General features: G+C 36.6%; 4 protein-coding genes and 1 long non-coding RNA gene across 6 annotated transcripts; 1 reads left to right on the top strand and 4 right to left on the bottom strand.

The window, feature by feature from the left end:
* Positions 1-2,077: 2,077 nt before the first annotated feature.
* On the bottom strand, positions 2,078-4,024 carry LOC109021431. The gene is made up of 3 exons (XR_002001086.2): positions 3,910-4,024; positions 3,064-3,136; positions 2,078-2,421 (listed from the first exon to the last, which is right to left on the bottom strand). It is a non-coding gene; the product is annotated as an uncharacterized LOC109021431 (long non-coding RNA).
* A 631-nt stretch (positions 4,025-4,655) lies between these two features.
* Positions 4,656-11,040, top strand: LOC109008467 (polyadenylate-binding protein 7). The gene is made up of 10 exons (XM_018988563.2): positions 4,656-5,144; positions 6,147-6,265; positions 6,371-6,564; positions 6,747-7,006; positions 7,097-7,203; positions 7,301-7,490; positions 8,925-9,220; positions 9,440-9,574; positions 9,966-10,169; positions 10,470-11,040. Exons 1-10 carry the CDS (start codon positions 4,949-4,951, stop codon positions 10,665-10,667), a joined length of 1,899 nt encoding a protein of 632 aa, XP_018844108.1. The 5' UTR covers positions 4,656-4,948; the 3' UTR covers positions 10,668-11,040.
* Positions 11,041-13,468: 2,428 nt separating this feature from the next.
* LOC109008465 (wall-associated receptor kinase-like 20) lies at positions 13,469-16,069 on the bottom strand. The gene is made up of 2 exons (XM_018988561.2): positions 13,989-16,069; positions 13,469-13,869 (listed from the first exon to the last, which is right to left on the bottom strand). The coding sequence occupies exons 1-2, from the start codon at positions 15,876-15,878 to the stop codon at positions 13,825-13,827; spliced, it is 1,935 nt and encodes a 644-aa protein (XP_018844106.1). The 5' UTR covers positions 15,879-16,069; the 3' UTR covers positions 13,469-13,824.
* A 421-nt stretch (positions 16,070-16,490) lies between these two features.
* LOC109008466 (peptidyl-prolyl cis-trans isomerase FKBP16-4, chloroplastic-like) lies at positions 16,491-21,694 on the bottom strand. Of its 2 annotated transcripts, none has more exons than XM_035688558.1 (10): positions 21,515-21,694; positions 21,235-21,381; positions 20,871-20,930; positions 20,671-20,726; positions 20,139-20,196; positions 18,922-18,996; positions 17,866-17,955; positions 17,354-17,431; positions 16,976-17,016; positions 16,491-16,872 (listed from the first exon to the last, which is right to left on the bottom strand). In XM_035688558.1, the coding sequence occupies exons 1-10, from the start codon at positions 21,551-21,553 to the stop codon at positions 16,845-16,847; spliced, it is 672 nt and encodes a 223-aa protein (XP_035544451.1). In that variant the 5' UTR covers positions 21,554-21,694; the 3' UTR covers positions 16,491-16,844. The 2 variants fall into 2 exon arrangements, with proteins under 2 accessions (XP_035544451.1, XP_018844107.2); XM_018988562.2 differs by having other exon boundaries at positions 20,871-20,926; positions 21,475-21,692.
* A 1,858-nt stretch (positions 21,695-23,552) lies between these two features.
* Positions 23,553-25,555, bottom strand: LOC109008464 (protein CHUP1, chloroplastic). Its single transcript, XM_018988560.2, has 2 exons — positions 24,315-25,555; positions 23,553-24,134 (listed from the first exon to the last, which is right to left on the bottom strand). Exons 1-2 carry the CDS (start codon positions 25,167-25,169, stop codon positions 23,787-23,789), a joined length of 1,203 nt encoding a protein of 400 aa, XP_018844105.1. The 5' UTR covers positions 25,170-25,555; the 3' UTR covers positions 23,553-23,786.
* Positions 25,556-25,800: the final 245 nt, after the last annotated feature.

The raw sequence follows: 25,800 nt of genomic DNA on the forward strand, positions 1-25,800 counted from the left end.
CTATCTCTCTCACCGAGCCCTCTCTCGTGTAAGGATCCCGTGCTAACACTCGACTCCTCGATCCCTGCCTCTCGGTCTCAAACTCCATTGCAAACTCCAAATGTTGCAGAGAAACCTAGATCTGTACCTCACATCATGGTAACACAGGTTAGTCATTTTTCCTTTTGAGATTACACTGATTTCGGTAAGGTTTTTTTTTGGTAGATTTTGTCTAAGTTTCTTGCACGTATATACATTGAGCATTTTCCTTACAAAGGGTACTGCCCTGCTTCTTCTCATATCCAACTTCATTGGGAATGGATTTTCATGATCCATGTTTTAATTAAAAATATTGGATATCATAGCTGATTTTTTCTGGTTTGATGGGGTCTGAATCTAAAATGTTTAATAGCTTTATAATAGATTTTTAAACTGAGAAATTGGAACAAGAATAATTTAGGGGGAAGAAAACTTAGCCATTTTTAACCTTCTTATATGAAAGATAAAGTTTAAAAATGAATTTAACGGGTGAAAGTTTTGTTACCCTACTTGAACATGATTGTGTGTATTGGTTATAGTCTTCTTTTTTGTTGGCATTACTCAAAGGGTCACTTAATTTTTAGTTTTGTTGTGATTATAATTTATTACCATGTTACAGGGGCTTGGGAAGTTAACATTAGATTATTATTTGAAATGTGTGAAACACCAAGTAAGAGGAAATTGGAAGGATAAAATGTTACAATTCCTACTTTTACGGTCCAAATTAAAATGAAGTTTATAGAAATATGGTGTGATTGACCTGGGAGTATCCCTCACTTTGAGATATCCATATAGCATACATAACCTTAAGGATCTTGGTGGCTTTTCGAAGTCAAGAATTGTAATTTAACATAGATATAAGGAGTTCTGCTACTTTAGTTTCTTCTTTCCATTGCCTGGAGGCTTCTCAAGTTATCTAACATTAATAGATAGGCATACCCTTTATAATGTAATTTATTTATAAGATGAGTAACCATTGAGTTTTATTATCTTTATGTTCTTATCTTGATTGTGAGAATTTTGATAACTATATGTTTCAGAAAATAATCCCTTTACATGAAGTCACTAGTGTACAAAGGGCGAAGACAGTTGCAATCTTCCCTAATGCCATAGAAATTGTTACTGGAGGCAAAAAAGTAATTCTAGATATGGACTTTCATTTCTTCCCTTTGGCTTTGTAGAGATGATATCTATAAGAATGTGGCCTGATTTTTTTTGGTATTATCTGTCATTTCAGTATCAGCTGCAATGTCTTAATCCAACTATTATTATGGCAAAGTAGAGTGACATTTTTTTAGTTCTTATAGTCAAAGAAATAATTATGAATGCATGTACAAAGTTGTCATATTTTTGTATTGTTTTTTAATGCATGTACAAAGTTTTCATATTTAAAGTTTGAAATTCTTGAATTATATGCAGGGAGAAGCAATATGTCAATTTCTCAAATAGGCAAATATACTTCAATTGGTAGAGGAAAAAATCCTAACAAGAGAGAATGCAGTTTGAAAGAGGAGGATGACTTATTGCTACGCGAGTATGAAGCTAAAAAAAAAAACAAACTAATAGAGAGAGAGAATTAGCTTCACAAGCAAGAGGACGAACTAAGAAAACGGATTATAGACAATAGGGGTGCACGCATATTGTTGTGTTTGTATTAGATCGTATATATTGTAATAGTTTTTGGTTGGTTCAGACTATAGATGTATCGTTTTACTTTTAATTGTAAATAGATGGTTTGGATCGTAACTGTATGCTATATTCTCTATGAATATAATTATGACAGCTTATTATGGATGCTGAATTTGTTTGTGAGAATGGTAATGGATGTGTTAAATTGCTGCATCCTCTCTGTTTGTGAGAATCCGACAGGGAAAATGCATTTTGATATTCTCTAAACACGCTTACTTTGTATGCTGCAATCATTTAAGGTTCCAGGATTGAGGAGTGATGCCATCAAGGCTCTTTTCTTGTGAGCCTTTAGATGTGCAGTACGTACAAAGGCCAGGAAAAAAAATTGTGATCCATTGCCTTCTACAACAAAAGCCTTTTAGAACCTGAACTCATGCTTACTCTCTCATAATATGATGATCAAAATCAGTACATGTACCAAATCAAAGTACATTGCTAGAAACTACCCATTTACAAATACACAATTAGTTAAAAACTACCTAAAAACACATACACAATTAGTAGGCTGAAATTACCCATTTACAAATACACAATTACCCATTTATATACACAAATTGTAAGTCCCCAAAACTTTTTGGAGAGTCTAGACTATTGGAACTGTTCTCTTCCATGGGCAATCTCTGGTTGGATCTTTCATCAAATTTGGATGTAAACTGTCGAGACCCATCATTGCCTTTCTTCTTATTGCTAAATAATTCTTTTCTCCATGCATGGCTGTGAAAGGAAGTCATCAAAAAACTGTTACAAAAACATGAAGCTACACTTGGGATCACCATAGTTGCGAATAATGACACATGAAAATTTCAATATAATCTGTCTAACATTTGTTCATTCGGGAGTAATATTATCTTTCACCATTTAATGAAGTTTGATTAAAGAGTTGAGCAAACAAAATACAATAAGCAATTATAAATTTTATAATACAGCCTTTAAATTACATCCCACTTGTGGATGCTTGAGCTTTAACTGTGAGTCAAGTCTAGCAAATGGACCATAATTGAGAGCAAGGGAAAATTAGTGGAAAGTCAATGCTACCACTAATCTACCTTCGTATGTCATCAGACTTTAGTAATTTAACATTGAAGCATGACTCTAGAAAATAAAGAACAATGAAATAAAAGTACATAAATAGGACCAGCTAAGGACAAGACAAATCACAAAACAATACCTGCAGAACATATTGTGACATGCCAAAGCATGAAACAAGAGGAGTGCAAATAATCCTAGTGTTGGGTGAACCAAGCATGCCAACATAATTGCAGTGAAAATATCCAAAGCAGTGAAAATATCCAAAGCAGACTTTTCCTTCCCACACCTCCCACCATGACATTTTCAAATAAATAATGTATATCATACCTGAGTTGGTGAAATTGAGGTAGAAGGCCTGGGTGGCTTTCCATCTTCTTCATTGCCCATCACATTATTTCAACTGAATTTTGAGAACAACAATTAATATCAGATAGCAACGGGGGAAACATACATGTTGATCTCTCACTCAGAGAAGTGGTTTGATTTTTTTTTTAATCACTTTCTCCCTAGTATTTGGCAAATTACTAGTATATGTTTAATTTTGAAGTGGTTCTTTGCCATCACTAAGACAATGCTAAAGTCATATGGAGCTTGTCATATTTTTACATCCTAGCTTTGAATTTATAACCACTGAAGGCTAAAACCACATTGCTGGAGTGGACAATATTATATAATATGGCATATTTGTGATCATGAAATCTATATATCATTATAAATATGGCATCTGGAATTGCCCAAAATAAAGATAAATCCAAGTTTCAACCTCTGCAGACCAATTTCATGCTAAGGAATCAACTCACGGCCGTACGTATGGCCAAAAAAAAAAAAAATTGTGCAACAGTCAAAAAATGGAGAGAGATACAAGAACAGAAAAATGCCCAAAATCTAACGTGAGCACAACTTTAGCATTTTTACTTTTAACTTGTCTAACCTGAGGTATACGAACAGAAAAATGCCCAAAATCTAATGTGAGCACAACTGTTAATATTTCTACTTTTAACTTGTATAATGTACGGTACACGACAGAAAAATACCCAAAATCAGCAACCAACCACAGATCAACAAATACAAAACCACAAATCCAACAAACACAAAAACACACAGGATGAGTCACGTTAGAAATGGAGAGATACTGAAAAATGAAATGGAGAGAAAGTTTTGGTCGGTTCTTACCCTTGTCTGCGGCCCCAGACGGGCAGTGAGAATGGCAGCATGAAGAATGCGGGCGGAGGGATGAAGCCCGGAAGGAGAACGCGAACGCTGAGGGAGGGGGGTTGGGAAACGTGCGGGGATGGGGGAGGGGGGAAATTCGAATGAGAAATAAAATGGGTCCATGGAGGGTAGCTCTAAAAGCACGTTTCAGTTACTTTAAAAAAAAAAAAAAAAAAGTTACACGTCAGCTGGTGTGCGGTAGTTGAGTAATAGTAGGAGGTTGTATAGAAGAACTCAAAGTTTTATTCGATAGAGATAGGGATTGTTTGAATTTTGAAAATATTTGATTTAAAATGAAAATTAAGATTAGTTAACCCACAAAAAGGGGCTATCCTTTCGGTACAACTTCTGGCTGTGGAATAAATTATAATTAATAACAACTGTTTTTATGCAAAGCTTTTGAAGCAGTCTCTTTAATCTCTATCTATTAGTTCACACGTGTAAGTTTTCTACACGTGCTATTGAATTTCAGAGTTTCATTTTGTTTCTAATTAGTCGTTTAAATTGCTGATGATAAGAACGTAACTAAAAAACATAGAAATCCAATTAAACTGTAAATACAAAATAATAATAATAAATCCTCTAGTAACAAGAACGTAACTTCTTAATCAACAAACGGAAGGTTTTAAACACGCGCTACGTAAACGCGTGACGCTCGGCCCAGCCTTACGCATTCTTATAGCGAACGGCTCAACCTCCTTGCGTCCATGCAAAATCCTCCCACACCACACCACCCCCACCTTTCTCTATCGGAAAACAACTCTCCCTCCCTCCCTCTTCTCTCTGTCTTTGAATCTCCATATCAATCACACTCTCTTCTCCGTCTCTCTCTCTCTCTCTCTCTCCCAAAACACTTTCCTTCGTTTTCTCTTCGTTTCTTTCTCCACTCACAAATTAAGCTGGGTTTACTCGATCGTATATAATCCAAGAGACCGGACCCGAACCGCCACTTGAACTCTTGACGGTATCCTTTCCTTGTCATTGATAGTTAACTGCAACAATGGCGGTGTCTCCGGCGGTGAACGCACCTCTGGCGTCGCTGTACGTGGGGGACCTCCACCCGAACGTGACGGATGGCCAGCTCTTCGACGCCTTCTCCGAGTTCAAGTCCCTCGCTTCCGTGCGGGTCTGCAGGGATTCTTCATTGGGGAGGTCGCTCTGCTACGCCTACGTCAACTTTGTTGATCCCAATGACGGTATCACTATCAGAATATATATCCACAATGCTGCAAGCCCTTTTTCTTTTGGTTTCTATTTTTAATCTTTTTCCATTTTTATTCTGGTCTGTTTGGTTCCGGGATTGTGCTGGAGAAGACGGGGACTTTGGAATGCTTTAGTGAGGTTATCGAGAAAGTTGGTTACCCTTTGCTTGTGTTTATTCGATGCTATAAGGGGATCTTGAATGTTGGTTTTGAGAAAATGCTAGGTGTTCTTGTCTTGCAAGAAACTGTTTTTTCATTGAAATAAAACTAAAGTGTGTTTCTTTGTATCTGCATTTAGTATAAATAACGAAACTTTTCTGTTTGCCTACATGGAAACTGTAGGAAAGGAACTAAAAAAAAAAAAAAAATTCTTATTGCAAGGTTTGCCTTGTTTTCTGGTTTGGTGGGATAGGCTTGGTGCACTGGTGGTGGTTTGGGGCAGGCGCGTCTTTGGGCTTGGGCTAGATGGGTTTATCTTTTTTTTTTTTTTCTTTTCTTTTTGCGTCCCAACTAGTTGTTTTCTCTTGTATACATCCAGTAGACAATTAACTTATCAAAAAAAGGTTTCCCTTGTTTGGATAAAAGAACAAGATTTTACTTGATTGAATTTTGGAAGATTATTAGGCTTTTGTAGTTGAGAGCACAATCATAATGAACGTAGGGAAAGAAACGTTGGATATACCCAATACACAATCCCATCTTTGGATATTATACGAATTTAAGGTTTAAGGTGTTAACCCATGTGATTGCCCTGCTGATTTTACGTTCTTTACTGGGTTTTTTAGTTGTCTTACCAAAAGGTTTCAAGTCTATAACAAAATCGATGTTTTGAATATTCTTGTGGAGTTTTCAAAAAGAGCTTTGATTAACTTTGATGGTAAGTGGGAGATCTTTCTCCATGCTTATGTTAGGTTTTATTTTGTGATTATATCACATGCATTCTTTAAAGTCTAATTTTCATTTTTTTTTGGTTTTGACCTCTTCTTGTTCATGTAGCAACTCGCGCTATCGAAGTAAAGAATCACACTGCCTTAAATGGAAAAGTGATAAGGGTTATGTGGTCGCATCGTGATCCAGATGCAAGAAGAAGTGGAAAAGGGAATGTGTTTGTTAAGGTATCTGTTTTGTTTTTGACATCATACGATCAAGACAGATCATGCTAGTTACTTTATTTCTTTCTGATTTGGACTCTTACTGAAAGAGATTTGGTTTTTTTGCAGAACTTGGATGAATCAATTGATAATTCTGGGCTTCAGGATATGTTTCAGAAATTTGGGAATGTTTTGTCCTGTAAAGTTGCGATGTCCGAGGATGGGAAGAGTAAAGGGTATGGCTTTGTTCAATTTGAGTCTGAGGAATCTGCAAATGATGCTATAGAGAAGCTAAATGGCTCTACTGTTGGAGAGAAGCAGATGTATGTTCAGCTCTTTCTCATGATTATCCATATGCTTCTTTTATATACTAATAATTTTTACTTAAAAAATTATGTGCATGAGCGTGTGTGCATGGAAGCATATATGTATTCTTTTTGTTTATTCTGCCTTCTTCTTTGGTCTAATAGATATTTAATTTTTCAAAATTACATCCATGGCTCAGATATGCTTCAAAGTTTGTCAAAAGGAGTGATAGGATTTTGCCCAGCGTTGATGTTAAATATACAAATTTGTACATAAAGAATTTGGATTTAGATGTCACGGAAGAGGTTCTGCGGGAGAAGTTCTCCAAGTTTGGGAAAATTGCTAGTTTGGTTATATCAAAGGAAGACAAAGGGACTTCCAGAGGTTTTGGCTTTGTAAACTTCGATAACCCAGATGATGCAAGACAAGCAATGGAACAGATGAATGGATCGCAAGTTGGTAGGTTATGTTTTCCTTTCTAACTTGGATTGGCAATGGGTTGCCTGATTCTGAAATTCTGCCACGTTGTTTATAATTTATATGTACTAGGTTCAAAAGTTCTCTACGTAGCAAGGGCACAGAAGAAAGCAGAGCGCGAGCAAATTTTACGTCATCAGTTTGAGGAGAAACGTAAAGAGCAGATCATTAAGTACAAGGTAATTAGAGGCCCATTCCTCTCCCTAGATTTGTCTGCTTTTTCTTGTCTGTTCAGTTTATATCTCTGTTTTTTCTTTTAAAAAAAAAAACTTGTAGGGCTTAAATGTCTATGTGAAGAATATTGATGATGATGTCACTGATGAGGAGCTGCGAGAACACTTCAGTCAATGTGGCACAATTACTTCTGCAAAACTTATGCGAGATGACAAGGGAATAAATAAAGGGTTTGGATTTGTCTGCTTTTCCACCCCTGAGGAGGCCAATAAAGCTGTGAGCAGTTTTCATGGTTAGTTGTTAACTTGGAGAGCTTTTATGTGTTACATTTTTAGAAGGCCAACTTTAGTGTGGTAAAATCATTCAGTTTCAGTATCCAAATGGGTGTTTTGAACGATGGCCCCTAAGAAATCAGAAAACAAACATTTGCGCATGTTCTTTGATGATTTTGAAGTTAACTTGAATGATTATATCATGTATATGAAAAACAGTTTCACGTTCACATGCTCAAGTGAATCTTTAGGTGGAGGAACTGAAACATCTCTCTTGTTTTTTAAATCCTTGTAAAACTTAAATGAACTGAAAATGTACTCATGTCAATAGAACTGAAAATGTACTCATGTCAATAGGAATCGGAAGGGTTGTCACCCAAGGGTTTCGTTAGGAATTAAGTAGCTTGTTATAGATATTATACCCTATAAGCTAGTTCAGCATCATCTGCACAATCTGAATGTCTGATGTTGCCTAGGCTGTTTTGTCACTGTGGCTCAAAGCAACTTAATTAGTATGCAAGGTGGAACAGAGAAGCTGAGTCCAAACAAGTTAACCCAGTTGGATTGGCTTCTTTATGCTCGTACTTGTCCAGTTTAATCATTTATTGTTTTGGGTCATGGCTTGGGAATAGATGATATTTACTATTTAACCCACATTTGTTTCTTGCAATGGATTTATACTAGTTTTTTGTTCTCGGAGTGAAATATTACAGAATGTCTTTAATTAAATCAATGCACTTGTGCTTAAAGATTTATGTCTGTTGGGCCTACTTATAATTTTTGAAAAGTGTATCTGCTTGACATGAACGTTATGATGCTATGTGCCTGTTACAGATGAAGCGTGCAATAATGCATTGTCATTTTGCATTGCATACTTATTACTGATTCCGTGTATCGGTTATATAAGTTGTTTTTTGAATGGTCAAATAAACAAAAAATTTTATTAATTAGCAGCAAGCTGCTGATACTTGAACCGAGATTAACATATAAATTAATGCTCAGTAAGTTCATATAGCATAGACTTTTGCATTATTTAACTCAATTTTATTTTTCTTGGTGATGCTTTTAGTGATGTTTCTTGAAAAGAAATCCTGGTCTTGCAGTTTTCTTTTTCTTCCTGGAGATGCTCTCTAAGTTGAGATCTATGTATCCATATATTGTTTGATACATTAGCTGTAGCACTGAAAATTTTAGGTTTCAAAGTGAGATTCAGACAACAGAGGCGCTTCCAATTTATAATTAGGCTACACATTTTACAATTTGGCGGAAATTTTGACATGTTGCATGAATATATTAGAATTTGAGAGAACTAAATTCAGAAACCTTATGGTTACTACTGGAGATTGCTATTCAAATTCGCTTACCTACGGTGCCATGCAAGGTTTTATTATTTGTTCACTAGGCATGTTTCACTCTTCAGGTAGCTGATTATGTTGTCCTTTGGTGTCTCACAGGATACATGTTTCATGGGAAGCCACTATATGTGGCTATTGCTCAAAGGAAAGAGGATAGACAAGCACAACTGCAGCTTCAGTATGCCCATCATATGGTGGGACTAGCGGGGCATTCACCTACTGTTGTCCCCAGTGGATATCCTCCTTACTACTATACTGCTCCTGCTGGTGTTGTCTCACAAGTGGCTCCTCAGCATGCTATGATGTATCAGCCTCTGGGTTTGAGGCCTGGATGGAGGGCTAATGGCTTTGCACCTCCAACCAGACCAGTCTTTCAACCATCCCCAGTTCCAGTTGTAAGTTCCTATCTGCTTAACAACATACCAATGTTTTCTCTAAATGTATATTTTCGTGGCATTTAAACCAATTTAGGGTATCAAATTGTGGATAATCCTTGGAGACTTGTAACAAACCGTGAGAGTAAAACAAAATAGACTAGTATTACAGTTATGTTATTGGAATTAGTTTTCCACTCATGCTTGGCACGCTTATGTTCATTTAATTTTCTTTTGCAGGTTCCTAACGCTCAAAGGCAAAATAGGCACAACCGTGGCAGGATGAATGGGCATATGCCTCCACAGGGTGGTGGTCACTCTCTTCCATATATGCCACAATCAGTGACTTACTCAAAAGATTCATTCAATCAGCAGGTATTCTTGCTGTCTTCACACAATTATTTCATTTCAGCCTTATTTCATATGCTGAAGACATATGCTTTTGCTTTATTTCTATATGAAGCCCATGCATTCCACAATACTATGAGGTCTGCAACTGTTCCTAAAATTTTTGCTGTCTACCTCACATAAGCATTCCAATATCTTAGAGAAATTGACTTCTTGGTGAACACTTTTCGAGATGTGTTAATGATAATCTCTTCATGCACTATTGAAGTCAAAATCTAAGATTGATATGGAAGGCTGTGCTAGGGAGGAATCCCTATATTCCCTCCTGCCTATTCTCTCTTTTTTTCTTATTACAGTTTTCAGTTTACTATGACAAATGTGCCATATGTGTGCTGATCTTTGTAAGGATGCACTGCAGCGTGCTGTCCAGGTTAAGTATGAGCCATATGTTCGTCAACGTGAGATGAATAAAGGATTTGGAGTTTCATCTACTGCTACTAATTCTGTTGGAGTTGGGCCACAGGGATCAGAGATGCTGAGTAGCATGCTTGCTGCTGCTTCCCCTGAGCAGCAGAAGCAGATACTTGGCGAGCGTCTCTACCCTCTTGTTCAGAAACACAAGGTACTGCAAGAACCATATTAACGCCTTTTTTTTTTCCTATATAAAAAAATATATATATATTAACGATTTTTAAGTATATTTTACGGGAGTTTTCTTAGTCATTTTTCGTGGTAATATGAGGATTTTCGTGGATAATTTACAAAGAAACAGTTACCACAAACTTCCTCAGGAGGTTTGCTTGAATTTTTAAATATTTCAAGCAGCAGCACCGTCATTTTAATGTTTTTTCAGATGAACCCCGTACCGTCAAATGAACTCAATTGCTTGACACTAACATATGTATTTTTTGTGTGTGTGCAGCCTGAACTTGCTGCAAAGATTACGGGGATGCTTTTGGAGATGGACAACTCAGAACTGCTGCTTTTGTTGGAGTCACCAGAGTCTCTGGCAGCCAAAGTGGAAGAGGCTGTGCAAGTTCTCAAGTACTCCAAGACCAAAGTATCTGGTCAGGATGCCCTTCATCCCAGTTATCTATCTGCTGGGGTTGCAGTTAATTGATAAAGGCCACTGCCTTTGGAAATGATACATTTTGGAAGGTTATAGGAAACGCTGCGGCTAAAACTCTGGTAGAGCAGAATTTTTGATACTAATACATGAGTGGATCTTCTATAACTCAGGCCTGCGGAGTACTTAGGTTTTTTTGCCCCCCTTACAGGACTGCATGTTTCTATCTTTTTAAGAACATCCATGCATGTTATAGAGAACTCATACTGTAGTAGTAGCACTTTTATTGATAATAGTAAGGAGGCTGTTTGAACCAAATGCAGCATGCTTTTCTAAATTTTCTTGTAGAATGTCCTGGTAAATGAGTAGAAGATATAATGAGGAGAAATATGATAAAATCAACCCTTTTAGAGTTTTATTTCAAAAGGTAGTTATGTAAAATTGAAGTTATTTTTAATGACGGTGCACAATTACATTAGCTGATTTTAAAATAAGTTGTAAAATAGTTGTAAGTGTATCATTATCTAGGGATTACAATGCATCCATCTTAACTAACTAGATAAAATATCCTTATCATGAATCCAGTTCGTATTTAAACCCTCCAGCACCCTGCTTAGTAAGAAAGTTAATCACAGCATTACCTTCGCGATAGATATGAGTAATTTTATAATCCATGCAAAGAAGACAAGCTTGGATCTCATCCCAAAAACCTTCAACATACCAAATATTACAAATACCCCTAGTAACCCAGTTGACTAGAAGTTAAAGTATGTCTCAATATGAACTCGATTAAAGCCAAGCCGACATCACCTAAGCCTTGGCCTAAGAATACATGATAGTAAGCCACACACAATTTACTACTAGCATCCCGAATAACACCTCGGCACCAGTTGGACTTGGATTATCCAAACTACTGCCATCAATATTAAACTTCACCTAATCCTGCTGAGGCCAAATCCACTTTACTAGAGTAACCTTCTTAACTTTAGCAGTTAAAATCGGAATATGCAACCTCTTTAAAATAACAACATCCTTCTTAGGCAGTCTCAAAGATTTCATATACTTGTATAACACGAAGGATCTAGAATTTAATAATATGCCAAACCTACTCAACCGTATCAACCTTACCCTCATACAAGGGGTAATGTGTTGATTAAACTTGATATGTCCAAGGTGTATGACAGAGTTGATTGGTGTTTCTTACTTCATGTCTTGGATGCTTTTGGGTTTTCTCCTCAAGTCTATGATATGATTAAGGAGTGTATTTCCTTACCTTGGTATTCCATTATGATGAATGTCACTCCTATGGGTTCTTCAAAGGTGAACGTGGTCTGTCGCAAAGTGATCTTCTTTCGCCTTACTTGTTTATCATTATGCAAGATGTGCTTTCTCGTTTGCTCAATCATTACTTTGATCAAGTCAAAATTGGTCAGTTCTCTCAAGCTAGAGATACACCACTTGTTACCCATCTCATGTATACTGATGATATTGTTATTTTTGCTAATAGTGGTAAAAGATCTATACGAGGTTTGAATCTGGCTTTGAAGATTTATGAGGGCTGGTCAGGTCAAGTCATTAGTAAAGATAAAAGTGTTATTTATTTTTATAAACTTATTCCGACTTTCAGAAAGAATTCGCTCATTCACATTACTACCTTTTACGAAGGGTATTTTCCTTTCAAGTATTTGAATATTGCTATTGTGACTGGTAAAATGATTTAGGAGAGTTATTTGAGAAAGTTGAAAAGAAAATTGCAGGTTGGAAGAGCCTCCTTGTGTTGATATATAATTGTCAATAACAAACCCTCCCCCCCAAAAAAATAAATAAATAAATAAATAAATAAAAACCAATAATTAGACTTCAATAATTTACGATTGCACCAGATTTTGATAGCAACAAAATACTTCATATATTATTATATTTTCTTCTAAATATTGATTAAAATAAAATAAAATAAAAAATGAGAAAAAAGGGAGAAACCTAAGATTGTGAAGTACGCGACCTTCAAGGGGTTGGTAAAAGGTAGAATTCGACCATGCATAAGATAGAATGGTTGGGTTTCTCGCTAAGTTTATATTATGGAAATGCATATTAATGTATAGGATCACGAGATGGGTTCAAGTTCTACCTTTGGAAGCAGAAAGCAGTGCATTAAAAATTTCCTATGATGCCCATAAAAACCACGATGATTACGATAAACACCACCACAAGTAATCACCCTTTCTTTTGACTAAAGTCACTACTTTCCATCTTTATTATTCGCCTCCCCCATAACGTACTGCCCACTCACAATGAATTACATCCTAAATTTCCTCACATAATTTGTATTACAGTACTCTCGTTTTTTGGGATATGCCATTCAATCATCATCGTCTATCTTCCTCCTCCATTAGATCTCTACTAGTGTACTTACAGTATCATTCTTTAATCTTTTCCCACTTTTTTACTTGGTTTTTCACTCCTGAATTGGGGTAATTGTAGATCCACTCCATTTATATCATGGTGAATTCCATTAATACTTTATTTGCCCTTAAAAAAAACTTCAAAAAGTATCTGATATAAAAGATAAAGGCCAATCACATGCTCGGACATGCATGTAACATGCATGCCCGAGCATGCATGTCCAGTGCAAGTTAATGTTAAATAGGGTCATGCCCAGAAAAAAAGCTTGTTGGAATGAGTTCTTAACATCCAGCTCTCTGCCCAACATGCATGGTTTCGAACTCTCTTGAAGGTTACCCAAGTCAAGTAATTGCTTGATTGTAATCTCTTGATGGTTTTCGAACTTTCTTTTTATATTTTTATTTTTGCTTTACAAACTCATTCCACTGAATTAGTTTGTGGAGGGGCTAGAATATATATGGTGCAATAAACAAGATTATACTACTTGATGTTGATTTGCATCATGATTCACGTGATACACATAAAGCACCCATTACTAATAACTTTCAAGCAATGCATTCCATTTTTTGACGGTTCTGATTTTCAAATTCAAAACATCTGTAATTGCTTTCCCCATTTTGTAAAGTTGGTTTGCTTTTTTCCCAGAGAAACAATCATGGTACGCCCTATTTGATTCCAATAACCCCATAACTCCAAGTACATGTCTTGTGGAACATTTCACACTTTCTGTGGAAAGTAAGCAAGCATCTGATCCCAATCTTTCCTGCTTTATGTCTTTCCTTTCATTCAAATCCATCGATCCTTGGAATCACTTTAATCGGCCTCTTCTTGGAATTATTTCCACCACCTTTAACTTTGCAACATGAATATTCAAAGATTATATCCATCCACATAATAAACATGTTTGACAGTCAAATACTCCAAATAAATATACATTCATGTACTGTCGACAATAACATCCTTAGTAATTACCTGTTCCTGATCAACGATTTGGATTATGCACTGCAGTTCTTGAACAACATCCTTCATTCCAGGCCTATCTCCCTTCTTCTCTCTGAGACAGGAAAGTGCAAGCTCTAAGAAGAGCTTTATGCTTGTCAGTGTATCGCCCGTGGGCTCCTTGCCAAGAAGCCGCTGATCCACAACTTCCATGCTTGCGCCAGTGTTGGCCCTTCGGCCCACGTAAGTGGCTAAATTCACATCATCTTGATCACGCGAGAAGTCGATGGCCTTCTGGGAGGTCAGAAGCTCAAGCAACACGACCCCATAACTGTAAACATCACTTTTATCAGTTAACTGGTAGTTGCGATAGTACTCAGGGTCCAGGTACCCCAATGTTCCCTGAGCACAGGTCGATACATGGCTCAGCCCTGGGTCAGCCAATCTGGAGAGCCCGAAATCTGCAACTTTTGCATTGAAGTTATCATCTAATAGAATATTTGTGGACTTGACATCGCGATGGTAGATGGGAGTGTATGCCGCAGTATGTAAATAAGCCAATGCTTCAGCAGTTTGTAAAGCAATTCTTAGCCTCGTTTTCCAGTCCAGGAGAGTGGAAAACTTACCATGTAGATGGTCATGGAGGGTCCCATTTGAGATGAACTCGTAGATCATTAAGGGCTGCTCCCCTTCCACGCAACAACCCAAGAGTCTGACAAGGTTCTTGTGATTGACTTGAGAAAGTATCCCAACTTCATTCAGAACTTGTTCCGTGCTTTTGATGTTGCCCACTCTAGCTGACTTAACGGCCACAACTGTCCCATCTTGAAGCTCACCTTGGTAGACTTCCCCGAAACCCCCACTTCCTAAAACTCTGTCTTTGGAGAAGTTTTTTGTTGCTTTCTTCATCTCTTTTAAGTGAAACATTCTGGCAGATTTGCCACCATTGCTCGATTTTAACATCTTCTCTCTAGCTTTGGCCATTTTTGCCTGGTTCGAGAGACGTCTGCAAGATCTTCTTAGGGTGACAGCGGTCATGACTAGTGCTAGAGAGAAAAAGGAGATTATCCCTATGGAGACCTTTAAGCTGAGGCCAGCCTTAATATTCTTCTTCGTTCTCAAGCAAGTTCCAAGACCATGGTCCCAGAGGTATCCCTTATTGCAAAGGCACCGGAGTTGGCCATTTAAACCAGCAGCTGAACACTTGGAAGCCCCGGAGCAATCGAGCTGTGATTTACAAACTGGTTCCGGTGGGGGAGCCCATTGAATTTCCAACCCCTCTTCCCATTGGCTTGCAGGCTTCTCAGGATCCAGATGAAGGATGCTTCTGAAGGCTCTACAACCTGAACTATGAAGCCTTATCTTGTATGCTGAAGGTATCCCACCCACAATAAAGGTGCAACAAGGGTCAAGACCACTTGCACATTGAAGCGCTCGATTTTTGTCAACTTGTCCCGAACTCTCCAAGAAACGGTGACAAAGGCTAGAAGTAGTGCAATTGAGAGGAGATACCAAAAGACGGGGGGAGCAGTTGAAGAGGAAGATGGTGTTGGATGAAGTTATGTTAAAAGGGAGAGATTGGTTCAACCAGAGGCCCTCACTCACCAGCATGTCTTGAGTGACACATCTGTCAGGCAGCCACGCTGATGGTTGCACCACCATGCGTTGAGATGCAGCCATGATGCTGACTACAGCATAAGAACTTCCATTAAGGGCAACAAAATAGAGTTTCTGAGAGTGGGGATCACAACGGAGAGAATAATCCGGGTCACCGCAATTGGGGTTTGTGCTTAGAGGATATGGGATTTCAATGGAGCCACAATTGGAACAGGACTTCTGAGAAGAACATTGAAGACTAAGAAGAAAAACCAGGAGGATATTGCTACAAAACAAGCCGGGTATTGTGCTTGGTTTAGTGCTCATTTTGCATGTGCTAGGAGAAGAAAAAGATTATGGTACATGACAGGAAGGAAGCTGGGGGTACATATATAAGGCTATGGCAAAGGAATAAAGTGGGTGCAAGAATCAATGTCAAAAAACCATGAAACTTAATTTTTGGCGTTTATAGGAGTGGTGGATTCCTCTTGAATGGTGTCCAGAAGGGCGCATAACTATCTTTAGTAGTCTAGGAAAGCTTTTACCAGAGAAGGGCCTCAGTGCTAACTAAGGGTTTCCCAGATTTGCCTCATCTTTTTCATGTAGTTGAGAAACAAATAATGAAAATGGACAAACTGTTTTGATTAAAAAATTGGAAGGAGGAATTCCACAGCATAATGGCCCTCAAACTTGTACTTCTTTCAAGATCTCATTAATGTTCTGCCCCTTAATAAACTATCATGTATTGTGGACCATACACTAGACATAGCGGAAGACATGCACAAAAAGCCTACAAGCTAAGATTATTTGTGAACATAAATCCCTCTCTCTCTCTCTCTTTTAACATATAATGACCAACTTGTCCAACCTCTAAGAAAATATCTCCAAAGCGAAAGAGAAATAATACATATATTGATCGTCATTCGCCTAACAGTTACCTTACAGTACACGTATTTTTACGCATCTTCTAGATTTTTTGCCTTGCTATTTTATTATGTATTCCACAAGGAAAAGTTTTTATATCTCATGTACTTACAAATAAATCAAAAGAAAATAAATTATCAGAAAATAACGGGACTTGGGATGAATTCTGAGATCTAAAGACACAACCTAAAACAACATTCACAAACATTAATTTTAGTTGACATTTTGTCTTGTCCCGAAACACATGTAATTGCAGGTTCACAATTTACAGAAACCGCCATACGAGGGATCCTTCTCTTCAGTCATCCATACAACAAACCAACATGACTGCATTAACGTGTTGTGTGGGTATCATCATTACTCATTGCATTAACCCTCAACAATTTTAACAGAAGACCTGCATAAGAAGGTAATATACAAGTGAAATCAACCTTCAGGGAATTGCAGTATATATATAGAAGCCCTGAAGGCGAGGATTTATGCTTCTACCCATTACTTACCCAAATGGGCTTTGTTTAATGGCCAGTAGTTCAACATCCAACTGCAATCCAATGAAGATATGAAACAGTAAAGATTTAAATAGAAATGAGACCATAAAGGAACAAAAATTATAAGTTGAAAGGACTAAAATCAATCGAGGAATAACAGCTATGGTGATAGATTGGAATTAATTCCAAGGTATACATGGTGTGATAATCCAACCACAGTAGATTTAATCACTCTATTACGACAGCAAGTCAAAGGTTCTGTCAAAGATGACGCGTGTATCTCATATACATTCAAAATACAGTACTAGATCATGCGAGTTCAAGCCAACACTTAACTTTGCTCCCAATCTTCACATTAATAATATTGGGAAAGAGATAAAAACAATTTACCTCTATTGTTGCATTGGGAGGGATTTCCTGGACTCCTTTGCTTCCATAAGCTAGCTCAGGAGGAACAATTAGTAATCGCTGCATACAAATAAATAATCAAACACCTGATATAGTCTACAACTGAGACCCAGCTAGTTGAACACTATCCTCAACCAATCAAATGTATTGCCCTCATTGCAATTATTGAAGTTAGCTCAAATTTAATGAAATACAGGCATGAAGCTTCCACCCACAAATCTCTAAGACCGGTAAATGCCACCAATTGGGAGGGATAGTAATCTTAACCCTAAAACTCTTACTAATACAATATCATTGTATTAAAAAAAATGAGATCTTCAGACTATATAAGTTTATACTCTCTTTATAGTAAATCAGTTCAGAATAGTGGACCTACTTGAGGCTCAAAACCAATCACTAGCAAGGAATCACATACATACTTCTGAATATTTAAAGTTATACTACAAAAGTTAAGAGATATAGTAAGGAAATTTCAGGCCAGAAACTGATCTCACCTGGCCTCCAACCCGCATGCCCTGTACACCTAGATCCAGTCCTTTAAGCACTGTTCCCCTCTCAGATTGGCCTACATCAAATCCATATGGCTGCAGCAATTCAAGTATATCAACATTAAACAAGAAGCAAAATTTATTCATGGTTAAGAAGACTGAAACAGGCAAGAAGTGGGATTTATAACTTTGAACTTGTGTTGGAAACCACTTGGAAATACGTGAATATATAATAATCTTGTGAGACAAGCGCACATGCAGGCGGTGTAGCAGATCTGGGTGGGTGCAGATTGCATAGTTGCATAGTTGCATAGACTATGTTGCTAGACAACCTTTTCCCATGTATGTTAAAAAAAGTTGACTGTAATCAAAAGGAAAAGCGTCAAACCATGGGATAACCTAGTAGTATGGTTGCTTGGTGCAATCAGAAAGATCTAAAGGACAGGTGAAAGGGTTTTCACTCATTTTATTGAAAAAAGATTTAAGTGGGAAGAGTTAATAAACAGTGGCAGCACCATACAAGGAGAAAATTCAAGTGTCTTAGCACTTCAACTGAATTACTAGAGTTTTTCATATATATGCTTATGAATAAGGGTGATTGAAGGCTCACTTTCTGGTCTGAAATAACGTCTTGAAGATTTTCCACTATATATAAGCTCAACAAAATAGAGAACTGGTTATGAGTGCACGTGTTGGTTAGATATAGAAAACATTTATAGGTTTTCCATCCTTATGAGTGTATTTGTCAGTCATGCAGTATAGAATACTAAAAGGAAGATAATATGAAGTGTTTCTTTCCCAGCCTAATTGTATGCATTATAGAAGAGAGGGACTAGATAACTCTCTTGAGAAAAAACCACTTCACCTAAAGCAATTACTTGGATAATGAGACATCATTTGGAATGCCATTTCTGGCCAAAAGTGGTTGGAACTGTTAATCCAGGTTATTGGGATGCCAATGCATGTGCATTCATAGTTGATTCTTTCTATATACTTCAGAAGCAATTTATAACAACGGAGTACATAGTAATTTTGTGGAAAGTGGCACCATTATTATCTTACCGTTCCTCCTCCAACACCCAGTCCTTGTCTACTAGTCATAAAAGTGATGCCTTTCCATTTCGCAACGTAGTGAACCTACAACATGAATAAAATAAATAAATTATAATGTACTTTCACAAGTTAACAGATATGTATCCAAAACACTATACATGTTAGATACATGTGAATGTGTGTAATAAGGGCATATCTTACAAAATATGAGTGCAACCTAAATACTCAACACTTCAAAAAGATGTGCAAAAAGATGTGCAACTTTGAATATTGCAAGTTTCTGGCTTTTCTTGATACCCAAAATCCATATGTGGTTTGCTTTAATTTCCAGTAGGCAGTTGTACTTTGACAGCTTCACAAAAGTGATGAAATTAGCCCATTTATATTAGATATTGCCTTTTTAAGCTCTCGAAATTCCAAAGGAAAATGGAAAATATCTCCAATTCCTTCCCACAGACCTACTTACATTGTTAACATTCAGATGGAAACCAAAAATCCAAAATTTCTCTGTTTGTTTTCAGTTAGGGCTCTCAAGAATCAACATTCTTAAGGTGAGAATTCGCTTGAATATACAAGATACAACATCTGGATCGGTTATGTGGCTGAAAAAGGAAACCTACTCAAATCATTCAAAACGTCCAATATTGAAAACTTTCTATACTTATAAGGTATATAAAAAGTATATATTTTTTTACAAGTAATATGAAAATTTTATTGACTAGTAAATAGGCAGAGCCCAAGTACATAGGAAGTATACAAGAGAAAATGCCTAAATACGAGCTAGGAACTAGAATGGGCTAAAAGCAAATCATGAAGATGATCTCCATTCAATACAAGAGCTTTAGGCCAAAAACATAAAGTACTAAAGAAAAACTCCCTAAGTGCTCCCCTCGAATGTCCTTTATAAAAATAAATTAACAGTAATTTCAAGATATTTACATTTCACATCTGTAAAACCAGGATTATTAATATATACAAGTCTATGAAACAGGACCATATAATGTCGAAGTCAGTAATTATTAACAAGCATGAAGCAATATCTATTAGAGACAAATTGTATGAGTTATTAATGGAACACTTATAAAATTCTTATGGGTATCGTGCACATGCATCACAGCTTCAATTGGTCGTTTTTAACATATGATATGGGGAAGTCTCAATATGTTCTAGGAAGAAGCATTATACGTATATGTAAAATACTAAAATTTAAGCAGGCACAACCGTACTGCAACCCGAGATCCCTTCACAGCCTCAACTCCACCCCCAACCTTCAAATCATAGTACCTGAAAGATATTACCAAAATAATTTCAGTTTATATTTGCATCTGAAAACTGCAATGCAACTTCTAGGAATGAAGGTAACCAACCAAACCATCCTAAGCTTGGGAGTTATGAGCTACAAATTAAAACTGTTATATTTTAATATATAAGAAGAAGAATCGAGAAAAAAAAATCTGACACAAAGTCATGCCTGAAAGTGGAAATCGATGATCCAAAGAAGAAAATTTCATACGAGTGTATCACGCAGACAATTCCCTTTTGGAGGTACAATCATCTACATGTAGCATGCCATTTCATGGAAAATACACGTAACATATTTAAGGCAGCATACATGAAAGTATAGAAAGAAAAAGTATAAGAAAGCAAAAAAACTAATATATATACTTTTCTCATCAATAAGATTATTCTTTATTAACGATAGAAAATATATGCATATAGGAAGAAGGCAATTATAAGTAAGTGGTGTGAATTACTGACTTCAGACCATTGGGAAGAGTTGTAAATTCACTTTCAGGTACTTTTGCTCCTCTAAGCTGCAGCAAAATAAAAAAAGCACTGCATGATTTTTCGGTAAGGACGCAGAATTTATTTGTTTTCTTCTATCCATTAGTAACAACTACTAACTCAGAATAAACTATGAAAAAATAGGGAAAAAAGAAGAAGAAAAAGAAACGTACAGCTCTTCTACTGGTGCTAACAGCCTCAGCTACATCACAGGCATAGACTCCCGCAACTGACTTAATTTAATCAGCCAAATGAACATAGAAATTGGGAATTCATCAAAAGGAAAAATGTATAACAAATAATGGTGTCAAGACTATCAGGAAACAAAATGACCAAAGGGAGCCATATGACCCAAATTTTCAATTAAACTGTTAATATTGCAAAGGCTTATGTAATCTGTCAGCACACCTTTATATGTAAAGACAGATTTACAAAGACGCAAATGATCAAATACAAAAATTCCTTGTCAAGACTTTTTTTTGTGGGGGTGTTAAACTTTTACTGTGGAGCAGTAAGCCATACAAGCAAATAACTAACCAGTTGTGAGGAGAGCGCCAAGCAGTGCCCTTCTTCCGTCATACTGTAAAGATAGCGTGGCTGGTTCTGCACCACCATTGGAGGAAGAGCATGAGCAGCGACATGGAAACCCAGTTGAGTTCCTGTTCGAGGGTCTCTTCCCTGTCTCTGTGGAAGTCCAACCAATGTTAGCTTATACTGTACAAAGCCCACATACAATGCAAACGGTATGTGTGCGTGTGTACGAGAGAGAGAGAGAACCTAAAATGGGAAAGTAGGTGAGAGGGCTACGGATGAGAACCAGAGAGTGGTGATGGCAAGGGAAGAGAGAGAGTGCCATTCGGATTAGCTAATGGTTCGGGAGACCATTAGAGAAGAGAAGTGTGAACCCAAACGGTCTGGTTTTTGTTTGAGAGGGGGAGAGAGGGGATAACATGATGGATTTCGTCCACACGAGGGAACCAGTGTCGTCTTGCCTCTACGAAACTCCATGAGATCGAGATACCTTTAAGCCCCGTTTGGACGTTGGGACATATTAGATCAAAGAATAATCCACTATGCTGCCTCATTTTTTCCCTTAATTTTAATCACTCGTGCATTTAATTTTTTTAAATGAAATGATTATTAATATATTGATGTATTTTTATATTTTTTAAAAATATTTAAATATGTTAAAAAAATATAAAATTTGTACTATTGGGCATGTAATGGTCAAAGTTGAACGACACACTAGCACTATCCTAGATCAAAACTATCTCAACTCATCTCATTTCATCATTATAATTTTTACAAATTCCTACATAAAATATAATAAATAATTCAATTTTTTCAAATCTCAAAATAATAATAATATTAAAAAAAATATTATAATAATATTTTATTTAACTTTTTTAACTTTCATCTAAAATCTTTTCATCTCATCTTACTATCCAAACCATGCCTAAGATTCAGTCTAATTTTAAGCTGAATTTAACATCCAAACATCCAACTCATAAATCACTAAATATCACTTAACCTAAAACCTCTTTTCACATGAAATCCACATATTTTTGAATTCAACACATCTTTACACGCGAAACTCATAATATTTTTTAATTTTTCATAAATACATCTATATTCATCTTAATATCTAAATACATCTTAGATGGGCTCCACAAAATTCATTCTACTATCTCAATTTATTACTATTTATAAAGAAATTAACTCATTTCAATTCATCTCAACATGAAACAGAGTCTTAATATTAGTAACAATTTTTTTTTTTTTTTTATGATAATATTAGTAACAAGTTAACACCCCTCACTCTCTGTATTACATATTGTGACTAGGGGTGATTAACGGTCCGGTCGGACCCGATCGTTTCGGTCCGGATCGGACCGGACCGAGACTCAGACCGGTCCGGTCCGGTCCATATTTTAGAGGACCGAAATCATTCGGTCCGGTCCACGGTCCACAGTTTTTTCGGACCGGACCGAACCGAATGAAAAATTAAAAAAAAAAAATTATATATATTTTATATATAATAATTGTACAATTAACAATATAAATTTTTAAATATATTATTAATACTTATTAATATTCTATAAATTAACAATATTTTATATATATCTTCATTTAACCTATCACTATTAACAATATAAAATTTTAAATATACTATTAACACTTGTTAATATTCTATGAATTAATAAATATATAATATCAATTAGTTAATTATATAGTAATTATATAAATTAATAATATAATTTTCATCTAATTTATTATCATTGACCATATAAAATATTTTTTTATTGAGTTTGTTACATAATCCACATTAATAAGTCACTTAATTTAATTTAATATTTTAAATAAATTTTTTTATTAATTATTAAAAAAAAAAAAAAAAAGAGGGCGGACCGACTGGACCGGACCGGACCGATAGCTATTGGTCCGGTCCGGTCCCTTTGGGTGTTCAGTCCGGTCCGGTCCGGAAAAATAATGGACCGAAAATTTTCGGTCCATCGCCGGACCGGACCGGCCCGTTTGCAGCCCTAATTGTGACGCCCATAATGATGTCGTTACTGAATATAAACATGTTAGGGCGACAAGTGCGGGCGCCTTTTCTTTCTCCTCTGAAGCTTCTAGTTTCCTCTTTATAACGCAATATTGTCTTCATTTCTCACCTTTGAGAATAAATGTCAATTAGCCTTTCAATAACCAATTACTCTTCATATGTTTTTATCCATCTGCGATAATTCTCTTTGGATTATATGTGACTTTTTTTTGTCTTTTATATGAAAATATTAAGTTCAAATTCGAGAAATTAAATTTATTTAGTTTCTCGACTTCTAAAAAAGGTTTGCATACATTTATTTTCTAAAATTATATTGGCCAAAAGCCATCATAAGCAAAATATATACATATATATATTGGTTCTTCTACACTTGCTGTTGTTTAAATTTTTAACGCAGCCTTGCAAATAAATATTACAATTCCATAATCTCGTGATCATGCACTGCAGCAAGACCTTCTAGCATGCCTGCATGAAGATGTTCCTCTGCCGCGTCTGAAGCACTATGACTTCCAAAGCACTTACTTTATTGCCTTATTTTTTCTTCTACTTTTCCTTTTGCCTTCCCACTTCCTTCCACCCATCTTCTAATCCTTTGGAATAACTTTCCCCTTTTCGAAGCAGCATGTTCGTCATGACTACTCTCAACGACATAGCAAGGCTCATTGTGCTCTAAAAGAGAACCAATTTCTTGGCAACCCTCAAAACATGACAACTCAGGATGGCTCTTCTTGTATAACTCATGCCTTAAGCATGCGTTGCTCCATCTTAAGAAAATCACTTCCTTAATCTCAGCTTCTCGATCCTTCTTGAGCCGTTCCAGTTCATTCACGAGCTGATTGTAAGTTTCCAGTGTTACACCTTCTCCTTCAATCTGCAAAATCAGAACTATACTGGGAATAAGAGGTTGAAACTGGCGACTTTGTTGTCACATTTCAAGCCCAATTCAATGAATCAATAGTCACAGATAAATGGTTCACATCATAAATATATATATATATCTATATATATATTTACATAAGCATTTCACATCAAGGCAGAAAGGTGGTCAAACCTTGGAGATTGATGAAGCTGATGTTTCTGCCAAATCTATCTTCGTCGAAAGTTCATTCTTTTCTTGTTGCGTTTGGTCCATAATTGTGTGTAGCTCTTTAACTTTGTCATCCAATTTCTTGATGATAGCATTCCTTGTTTCTAGCGCATCGCAACTTGCCAAAATTGCTGTTTCTCCAGCTTCAATCCTTATATTTTGCTCTCCTATGACACGTGATTGCTTCCTCGTTCTTCTCAAAAGTTTCTTTTCCTTCCTTTGAAGCAGCCTATTTTCTGATTTCCAATCTTCTAACTGCTCAAGAACTCCCACATAGTGCTCAACCAAATTCTTGAGTATAATTGTATCCGTCTTCAATGACGAAATTTCCCTATCCAAGAACTCAACACGGGCCAGCTCCAACAACAATATGTTCTTAAGCTCCATAAGCATGGACTCTTGCTCTTTTAAATCACGGTAACGAATAAACTGATTCTCTAGCTCCCATTCCCTCTTTTCTACATCTCCTATCTTGCTTCTTAGGACTAGAATCTCTTCAGATTTGGCCCCGTCCCCTGTTTCTAAATCCTGCAATGTATTTGCAAGACTACTACAGTCCCAGATCGTCGATCCTTCATCTTCCACTAAAGGCATGCATGTGGAAGGAAGAGTATGGAAGCTATCTTCGTCTTCAAACCCATCATAAGAAATGGTTTTGAGAGAAGTTACCTGAGTTTCCAACGGACAATCTTTAATAACAGTAACTTTTCTTGTCATGATCTTAGCATAGAAAAACCCAGCCACGGATACAATAGCTAAAGAAATACCAACTTTGAGGAGTGCTGGCTGCATAACCTCTGCTCTTGATGAAGTCTCCATCTTAGAGAAGAACCCAAGATCTAAGACAAAAACCCAACAAACCTGAAAAAGAATGATTTATTGCCTGGTTGCTTATAATATTGGTCATGTAATATCATTACTTGGATGACTTTAGATTCTTTACGTTTGTGCTTTCTTGGCGTTCCTTTGTTTAGAGGGACAGTGGATTGTTGCTTTTTGACTATTCCAATTCCCTCCATATCAATTTACTTTTTTGCTTTCTTAGAACTGTTGAGAATCTTATTCCTTCTAGTTCTGCATGGGGAACCTGTGATTATTAACATCAACCCGGTGTGATCAGATCGCTGTGTTCAAGTATGTCTCGTTGGGCTTTTATCGGCCCGTTTCGTTGTTAAACGGGCTGGAACGTCTGGGCTCGTTTCATATTTATATACAACAAAAATGGAATTCCCTAAATAACATATCATATTGCCTATGTTTTCATAATCTGAAGTTTTTAAGCACGAGTCAAATGCTTTGTGCCTGGCAGTTAATGGTGCAGGCCATGAGGACTATGGCTGCTTTGAATTTTTGGGCCACCGGCCACTGCCACGCATGACTAGAATAAACGGTCAATAATGTACGCTGCATGTGTCAAAAAACTACACGTTTTTTTGTCCAATCACGTTTA

This window comes from Juglans regia, chromosome 3 (genome assembly GCF_001411555.2).
Source record: "Juglans regia cultivar Chandler chromosome 3, Walnut 2.0, whole genome shotgun sequence".
Lineage (NCBI taxonomy): Eukaryota > Viridiplantae > Streptophyta > Magnoliopsida > Fagales > Juglandaceae > Juglans > Juglans regia.

Coding starts and splice junctions, on each gene's coding strand:
- LOC109008466 (XM_018988562.2), bottom strand. CDS start 21,553: ATGGCACTCTCTCTCTTCCCTTGCCATCACCACTCTCTGGTTCTCATC. Junction 17,017..17,353: donor CTCCCAATGCAACAATAGAG/GTAAATTGTTTT, acceptor ATTGGATTGCAG/TTGGATGTTGAACTACTGGC. Junction 16,873..16,975: donor ATTAAACAAAGCCCATTTGG/GTAAGTAATGGG, acceptor CTTCTTATGCAG/GTCTTCTGTTAAAATTGTTG.
- LOC109008467 (XM_018988563.2), top strand. CDS start 4,949: ATGGCGGTGTCTCCGGCGGTGAACGCACCTCTGGCGTCGCTGTACGTG. Junction 6,565..6,746: donor ACTGTTGGAGAGAAGCAGAT/GTATGTTCAGCT, acceptor TCCATGGCTCAG/ATATGCTTCAAAGTTTGTCA. Junction 7,007..7,096: donor GATGAATGGATCGCAAGTTG/GTAGGTTATGTT, acceptor TATATGTACTAG/GTTCAAAAGTTCTCTACGTA.
- LOC109008464 (XM_018988560.2), bottom strand. CDS start 25,169: ATGGAGACTTCATCAAGAGCAGAGGTTATGCAGCCAGCACTCCTCAAA. Junction 24,135..24,314: donor CAGCTTCATCAATCTCCAAG/GTTTGACCACCT, acceptor CTGATTTTGCAG/ATTGAAGGAGAAGGTGTAAC.
- LOC109008465 (XM_018988561.2), bottom strand. CDS start 15,878: ATGAGCACTAAACCAAGCACAATACCCGGCTTGTTTTGTAGCAATATC. Junction 13,870..13,988: donor AAATCGTTGATCAGGAACAG/GTAATTACTAAG, acceptor CATGTTGCAAAG/TTAAAGGTGGTGGAAATAAT.